Source organism: Oncorhynchus clarkii, chromosome 32 (assembly GCF_045791955.1).
Source record: "Oncorhynchus clarkii lewisi isolate Uvic-CL-2024 chromosome 32, UVic_Ocla_1.0, whole genome shotgun sequence".
Lineage (NCBI taxonomy): Eukaryota > Metazoa > Chordata > Actinopteri > Salmoniformes > Salmonidae > Oncorhynchus > Oncorhynchus clarkii.
The window spans coordinates 2,604,393-2,613,084 of NC_092178.1; the positions used below are offsets into that span (position 1 = coordinate 2,604,393).

General features: G+C 49.2%; 1 protein-coding gene across 2 annotated transcripts; it reads right to left on the bottom strand.

Moving 5' to 3' along the window:
* Positions 1 to 848: 848 nt before the first annotated feature.
* Positions 849 to 7,854, bottom strand: LOC139391705 (tyrosyl-DNA phosphodiesterase 2b). 2 transcript variants are annotated; one of them, XM_071139177.1, is made up of 7 exons: positions 7,624 to 7,854; positions 6,953 to 7,083; positions 6,531 to 6,746; positions 4,364 to 4,455; positions 2,504 to 2,622; positions 2,227 to 2,397; positions 849 to 1,733 (listed from the first exon to the last, which is right to left on the bottom strand). In XM_071139177.1, exons 1-7 carry the CDS (start codon positions 7,756 to 7,758, stop codon positions 1,452 to 1,454), a joined length of 1,146 nt encoding a protein of 381 aa, XP_070995278.1. In that variant the 5' UTR covers positions 7,759 to 7,854; the 3' UTR covers positions 849 to 1,451. The 2 variants fall into 2 exon arrangements, with proteins under 2 accessions (XP_070995278.1, XP_070995279.1); XM_071139178.1 differs by having other exon boundaries at positions 7,500 to 7,813.
* Positions 7,855 to 8,692: the final 838 nt, after the last annotated feature.

Below are 8,692 nucleotides of genomic sequence, written 5' to 3' on the forward strand. Positions count from 1 at the left end.
AGAATAGCTGAGTCCATTCTACTAATTATGTATCTATGGTCTGAGCACTGGCAGCACATTGGAAAAGTTAAAAGGTTGCATATATATATATATAATTGGAGAGGTCAGCATGTGTTGACATGGGGTTGGCAGGACACATGATATTAAAGAAGCAACACAAGTCTACTGAATGGAAGCCATTAAACCTCGTTCCCACCGACAACCTGATCAACTGTATGTGAAGGGGAGATGTCACACTAGATACTGACTGGTTTTCTGATCCACGCCCCTACCTTTTATTTAAAGGTATCTGTATTCTCCCTCATGTGAAAGCTATAGATTAGGGTCAAATGAATTGTTTTCAATTGACTCATTTCCTTGAGTTAACAGTAACTGGGTAAAATATGTGCATTATATATAAATGTAACAGTTTGCTCCGTCCATGTTACTGTAGCGTAGCAAAATGCTACGAGGGTCATTTGTTTTTAATCTAAATAGCAATTCATCTCATTCTGTTTCCATGCTTGACATTTCAGCAAGGACCAAAAATGAAATGTAATCTAATCTGAGAGATCGACCAGGAGGAGAGAACATGCTGTGTAGGCTGAGGATCGTTGGCAAGGACACCAACTTGAAGAAAAAGCTTTTTAGCAGAGCCTCGTGACATGTCCTCTTTCTTCCTTTAAAAAAAAATACAAAATTGGCCAATCAAATTCTGACAGAAGGCAGTGAGACGGGAACAGATGTCTCCTAAACTAACCTTTGTCATGGAAATTGATAAGCATTTTGACTTGATAATTTGCGCAACGTCACTCCCTAGGTGTTTAAACGATGTCATAGAAGCCTCTCTGGTGAAGAAAAACAAGCCATTTATTTCCAGAATGTATTTATTTCAATGTCCAGGACTAAAAACAGATTTGAGGGAAATCATCATCACACTTCTGCTATTAAAACCAAACACATATTGAAATAAAAAAATGAGAGCCAAAGCCTATTAGGAGACGAGAGCATAAAGCATCTAAACACTGGGATAAGATCCGCACAGCTGCTGTCCAAAGTGACACCCCTATTCCCTATATAGTGCACTCATTTTCACCAGTTGTATGGTCTCTGGTCTAAAGTAGTGCACTAAAATAGGGAGGCATTTAGGACATTCAACATTTCCATTCTGAGGGTGTGTTAGGCGTGAGGTGACCAAGGCAAGATTGAAACCTTCCTGTCCTCAGCTCAAGGCACTACAATAAAGGTGAGCCAGCCGTCTCTGATCCTGCCGTCAGTGGCCATACAGAGACTGTGCTTGCTACCGATCCAATATTAGAGCAACTATAACCTTTTTAACTGTCCGTTAGGAAAGTTAACCTCTTCAGACTCTGCTGGGACACGCAAACATGTTCCCCGTCTCATATTGGTTCCTGGTCAAAAGCAGTGCACTACAGGGATCAATTTGGGACAGGACCCTTAAGTCTCAGAAGCTAAAGGATAAAGCTGCAGTAGATTCCCCAGTGATCACTGGTGTAGCGACCACAGTCCAGCTTCTCTAAACCCACCAGGGCCATGTGGTCTGGGGTCATCCGGGACCCGGGGCCCTCCTTGGCCGGTCGGAGGTAGACGCGGTCAAAACGACACCTGCTGACATACGGTACACTCTTGTTGCTGTTGGCCTTGGTGTCCCAGGTGTACCTGCAGTGCTCCTGCTTCCCCAGCTGCTCCCACACGTCACACACCCCACCGGGCAGACCTCCAACCTTGGTCACCTGAGACAGAAATAAAGTTATCAAGGGTTGACAGATTCCTATCTGAGATATTGATAGAGATACTCTCAATGATCGGCTATGAAAAGCCAACTGACATTTACTCCTGAGGTGCTGACCTGTTGTACCCTCGACAACCACTGTGATTATTATTATTTGACCATGCTGGTCATTTATGAACATTTTAACATCTTGGCCATGTTCTGTTATAATCTCCACCCGGCACAGCCAGAAGAGGACTGGCCACCCCTCGGAGCCTGGTTCCTCTCTAGGTTTCTTCCTAGGTTTTGGCCTTTCTAGGGAATTTTTCCGAGCCACCGTGCTTCTACACCTGCATTGCTTGCTGTTTGGGGTATTAGGCTGGGTTTCTGTACTGCACTTTGAGATATCAGCTGATGTAAGAAGGGCTTTATAAACAAATGTGACATTGATGAGAAAGAATGAGAGGCCAGAGAGAAAGAATGGTTTCAGGATAACACACAGAGAGAGACCTAACCTCGGCGTCCCTCAGGTTAGTGTCCCCTCCAAATAGGACAGTCACGTTAGTGGGAGCCTCCCTCATCCTCTTCAGCACCACACTCAGCTGTTTCATCCTCTCCTCTGCCTGTCCCTTACAGCTCTCAAAGTGGGACGTCATCACGCACAGCTCCTGGTCCCTGAACGTCACCTGAGGCCGAATGGACACGCACAGCGACAGCGCTACGATAAGCTGTGTAGTAATAAAGACAATGACCCGTTTAGATTCCTGTGTTTTAAAATCAGTGTGGACCTACTTGAGCAACGAGCAGATTCCTCATCATCTGAGTGGTCGGGTAACTGATGATGTCACTATTCAGGAGTTTGACTCTGGACTTCTTCAGCATCAAACCAGTGAAGTACCCCTCCTCGCCTCCTGACATTGAGGAAGTAAAATGCGTTTGTCATGGCATAATTTATATTTATATATATATCTCACACAGAGATTCTACAAAATATTAGGGACAACTTCCTAATATTGAGTTGCACCCCCCCACCCCCTCCTTTTGCCCTCAGAACAGCCTCAAATCGTCTGGGGATGGACTCTACAAGGTGTCCAAAGCATTCCACAGCGATGCTGACCCATGTTGACTCCAATGCCCCACCATAATAAATTCATTAAAAATCCTACAATGTGATTTTCTGGATTTTTTCCCCTCATTTTGTCTGTCATAGTTGAAGTGTACCTATGATGAAAATTACAGGCCTCTCATCTTTTTAAGTGGGAGAACTTGCACAATTGGTGGTAAATACCGTTTTGCCCCACTGTGCCATTTAGCAGATACTTCAAAGCAACATTACATTCCTCAGCGGGAATCGAACCCATTACCTTGGCATAAAAAGACATAAGACACTGGTTCTGTTTCAGCATCCAACTGGCCCGGCAAGCAGCCAAGTGGTTAGTGTTGGGCCAACAACTGAAAGGTTGCTGGATCGAATCCCCGAGCTGACAAGGTAAAAATCTGTCGTTCTGCCCCTGAACAAGGCAGTTTAACCCACTGTTCCCCTGAACAAGGCAGTTTAACCCACTGTTCCCCTGAGCAAGGCAGTTAACCCACTGTTCCCCTGAGCAAGGCAGTTAACCCACTGTTCCCCTGAGCAAGGCAGTTAACCCACTGTTCCCCCGAGCAAGGCAGTTAACCCACTGTTCCCCCGAGCAAGGCAGTTAACCCACTGTTCCCCCGAGCAAGGCAGTTAACCCACTGTTCCCCCGAACAAGGCAGTTAACCCACTGTTCCCCCGAGCAAGGCAGTTAACCCACTGTTCCCCAAGGCAGTTAACCCACTGTTCCCCAAGGCAGTTAACCCACTGTTCCCCAAGGCAGTTAACCCACTGTTCCCCAAGGCAGTTAACCCACTGTTCCCCAAGGAAGTTAACCAACTGTTCCCCTGAACAAGGCAGTTAACCAACTGTTCGCCTGAACAAGGCAGTTAACCAACTGTTCGCCTGAACAAGGCAGTTAACCAACTGTTCCCCTGAACAAGGCAGTTAACCAACTGTTCCCCTGAACAAGGCAGTTAACCAACTGTTCCCCTGAACAAGGCAGTTAACCAACTGTTCCCCTGAACAAGGCAGTTAAACCCAGTGTTCCCCTGGACAAGGCAGTAAACCCAATGTTCCCCTGAACAAGGCAGTTAACCCACTGTTCCCCTGAACAAGGCAGTTAAACCCAGTGTTCCCCTGGACAAGGCAGTTAAACCCAGTGTTCCCCTGGACAAGGCAGTTAAACCCAGTGTTCCCCTGGACAAGGCAGTTAACCCACTGTTGCCCTGAACAAGGCAGTTAACCCACTGTTGCCCTGAACAAGGCAGTTAACCCACTGTTCCCCAAGGCAGTTAACCCACTGTTGCCCTGAACAAGACAGTTAACCCACTGTTTCCCTGAACAAGGCGGTTAACCCGCTATTCCCCGGGCGCCGAAGACGTGGATGTTGATCAAGGCAGCTCCCCTCACCTCTCTGATTCAGAGGGGTTGGGTTAAATGCAGAAGACACATTTCAGTTGAACAACTGACTAGGTATCCCCTCTTTCCGTAACTAATTGCATCCTAAGTATTATGCTACTATGGAAATGGGAATGTAGGTGTTATCTTGATATGGTAAAACTGTCACACCATACCCTCAATGATGGTGTAGCTGACGGCTCGCTTCTTGAGGTACTGAACATACGGTTCAATGAGTTCCTGCAGAAACACCACATCAGGGGTGTACCTTAAAGGAGAGGAGAGAACGACGTCAAAGTATGTTAACAGACAGACCCATCATATCCACAACTAGTGTCCATTTCAAATGCAAAAGACGTTTCTGTGAATTTTGTCCCATAATTCCCCCGTGACGTTTTGGATCTGCCTGAAGTGTAGGCTAACCCAGAGACATGTCCTTGAGTTTAGAGGAAGGATTTTAGCCATGCCTTTCACATAGGTTGTGTGTATTCTACATAGACCCAAAAGCCAGAGCCCCGGGCCGGCTGTTCCCTAAACCCCGGGCCGGCTGTTCCCTAAACCCCGGGCAGGCTGTTCCCTAAACTCCGGGTGTTCCATAAAACACTAGGCCGGCTGTTCCTAAACCCCGGGCCGGCTGTTCCCTAAACCCCGGGCCGGCTGTTCCCTAAACCCCGGGCCGGCTGTTCCCTAAACCCCGGGCCGGCTGTTCCCTAAACCCCGGGCCGGCTGTTCCCTAAACCCCGGGCCGGCTGTTCCCTAAACCCCGGGCCGGCTGTTCCCTAAACCCCGGGCCGGCTGTTCCCAAAACCCCGGGCCGGCTGTTCCCAAAGCCCCGGGCCGGCTGTTCCCAAAGCCCCGGGCCGGCTGTTCCCAAAGCCCCGGGCCGGCTGTTCCCAAAGCCCCGGGCCGGCTGTTCCCAAAGCCCCGGGCCAGCAGTTCCCAAAGCCCCGGGTGTTCCATAAAACACTAGGCCGGCTGTTCCTAAACCCCGGGCCGGCTGTTCTCTAAACCCTGGGTGTTCAAATAAACACTAGGCCGGCTGTTCCTAAACCACGAGCCGGCTGTTCCCTAAAACCCCGGGGCCGGCTGTTCCCTAAAACCCTGCGCCGGCTGTCCCCTAAAACCCCGCGCCGGCTGTCCCCTAAAACCCCGCGCCGGCTGTCCCCTAAACCCCGGGCCGGCTGTTCCCTAAACCCCGGATATTCCATAAAACCCCGGGCCGGCTGTTCCCTAAAACCCCGGGCCGGTTGATCCCTAAAACCCCGGGCCGGCTGGTCCCTAAAACCCCGGGCCGGCTGTTCCCTAAACCCCGGGCCGGCTGTTCCCTAAACCCCGGGGCGGCTGTTCCCTAAACCCCGGGCCGGCTGTTCCCTAAACCCCGGGTGTTCCATAAAACACTAGGCCGGCTGTTCCCCAAAACCCCCGGGCCGGCTGTTCCCCAAAACCCCCGGGCCGGCTGTTCCCCAAAACCCCCGGGCCGGCTGTTCCCCAAAACCCCCGGGCCGGCTGTTCCCCAAAACCCCCGGGCCGGCTGTTCCCCAAAACCCCCGGGCCGGCTGTTCCCCAAAACCCCCGGGCCGGCTGTTCCCCAAAACCCCCGGGCCGGCTGTTCCCCAAAACCCCCGGGCCGGCTGTTCCCCAAACCCCCGGGCCGGCTGTTCCCTAAACCCCCGGGCCGGCTGTTCCCTAAACCCCCGGGCCGGCTGTTTCCCTAAACCCCGGGCCGGCTGTTCCCTAAACCCCGGGCCGGCTGTTCCCTAAACCCCGGGCCGGCTGTTCCCTAAAACACTAGGCCGGCTGTTCCTAAACCCCGGGCCGGGTGTTCCATAAAACTCCCGGGCCGGCTGTTCCCCAAAACCCCCGGGCCGGCTGTTCCCCAAACCCCCGGGCCGGTTGTTCCCCAAACCCCCGGCCGGCTGTTCCCTAAACCCCAGGCCAGCTGTTCCCTAAACCCCGGGCCGGCTGTTCCTAAACTAGGGGTCCCTGATATGAAAATGGGGCGGCGGGAGAATTTCCAAAATCCAGAAGAAAAAATATATATCTTTGTATCTCAAAATGTGCACCCTAATCCCTATATAGTGCACTACTTTAGACCAGAGCCTTAGGCACCATATTCCCTATATAGTGCACTACTTTAGACCAGAGCCCTATAGAACCCTATTCCCTATATAGTGCACTACTTTAGACCAGAGCATAGGGTGCCATTTGGGATAGGGTGCCATTTGGGATGCAGGTCAAGTAACCCAGAGAAAAGTCCTTGGGTTAAGAGTGAGGATGTTAAGGAAAGTATTTGACATGGTCCCATAACGGCTGACTAAAGACAGCTAACCAACAGCGACTCACAGGGCCAGATAGGAACAGAGGCCTCTAGCACGCTCTCCCAGGTTCACGGTGTCCAGACCATCTACATTCCAAGAGATCAGCGACAGTTTGCCGCCATCCTGCTCCTCAGAGTCCGAGGTTTTAACTTCAGCTTTGGGTTCCACTGACTTGGAGGAGTTGGTTGACTTGGCGCTGCTGCTGCTGGAACAGGCAGGCTCTTCTGTGGTCAGGTCAATGCTGCAGGATTTGCAAGGACAGATTAGGGCAGCGTTTCCCAGTCCCGAGGGCCCAAAGGGGGTGCACATTTCGGTTCTTGCACTAGCACTAACACACTTGATTCAACTCATCATCAAGCCTTTGATTATTTTACACTTACCAAAATGACTAAATAAATATTGATATTGTAGACAGGCCAACGCATGAGTATATATCACAATACATACCAGTCTATTTTCCCCTGTGGTTTGTCCAATTTCCGTCTTTTAACTTTAGGGGGGCTGATGTCCTTCTTTGGTGAATCTTCCACTGTAAAAACTGCCTCCATGTCAGCCTCGAAAAATGAGTTCAGAGCTCTCTGAAAGGTAGCACAACATACATGCAGTATAGAGAAGGTTAATGGTTTTTTCCTCCAGACCTTAAAACTAAAGTGATAGTTAATTACGTGAAGTTAAATGTCCAACGCGTTGGATTCCATGGAAATAAGAAGCCCTAACGTTGGGATGAGCAGCTACCGGAAGTGTTGTCGAATCCAATGTGCTGCTATAGCATTAGTTAGCCTAGCATGCTGATGAACAAACAGCAGTATTGAAATTCTCCATTTCTCAGTTGGTGGTCTAATTAAGAGTGCACGGTCATCTCCCAACCCTGGGTTGGTTACATTTTCCCCGAGACATATCTCACGGCGTAGCCTCGATCCGACTACAGATGGAAAAACGTATTTTACTCTATATATTAGAAACTGTTTTTAAGGCAATATAATTTCTGACCAACTTTTATGTTGAATTGGACTCTTCTGTCATTGCAGACAGAAAAAAGGGTCTGTGTTCCAAAGTTGTGTAGTCCTCCAATGTTAACTAATCAAATGGACTGATTGAAGCAGGATAATTAGCTATACCTCCATTTCCCAGTCATTTTCAGCAAGGTAACATTGAGCCACGGCGCTATCGGATCCTGTTACGGACACAAACTCATCACACAGACCAGTCCTCGTTTCTTCTAAAGTCGACACGGACTTGGAGATATTACTCATGGTTTTATCAATTTTATAGCGACACGTAATCTTGTTTTAGAAGCGAAGCAAAAGCATTTTTTCTTCTTATTTGAGGTTTAACAGCAGTTGACAGCCAATGAATGTTGCATTACCGCCACCTACCTGACTGGAGTACAACTTCCTTATTACTTTGCTTTATTTTTTTAAATTATTTTTTAAATGAAACAAATACCATCTAACCCTACACTCACTAAAAACCCACCACCCTACTCCACTATTTGCATCTATTTAGTCCTACCTCAGGCCAACAGCCTGAAAGGATGGGACACCACCACTCAACACACCCTGTAACTCTTCTGCCATCACATACCTCTCTGCAGCTGCCACCACATCCTCAATTGTCTGTGACTTCCGTTTCATCCCTGCAGTACAGTTGATAACCATTGCTATAAATGCTAGAAAGCCCAATCTTACTGAAACATATATCACTTGTTGGTTTATCCCTCTGTACTGGTACAGATCTACTACTCACACCCCTCCTCTCAGGATCCCTCCCTCTGTACTGGTACAGATCTACCACTCACACCAGTCCTCTCAGGATCCCTCCCTCTGTACTGGTACAGATCTACTAGTCACACCAGTCCTCTCAGGATCCCTCCCTCTGTACTGGTACAGATCTACTACTCACACCAGTCCTCTCAGGATCCCTCCCTCTGTACTGGTACAGATCTACTACTCACACCAGTCCTCTCAGGATCCCTCCCTCTGTACTGGTACAGATCTACTAGTCACACCAGTCCTCTCAGGATCCCTTCCTCTGCTTTCTTCACTACCTCAGCATATGACAACTTCTGCACTACTAACCCTGGAAACCTCAACCTGCCTCTCTCACACGGGACATTTCTGATCCCCAGCCACATGGGCACCCCTGCAGTTAACACATACCACTACTTTCCCCAATACTACACATTCC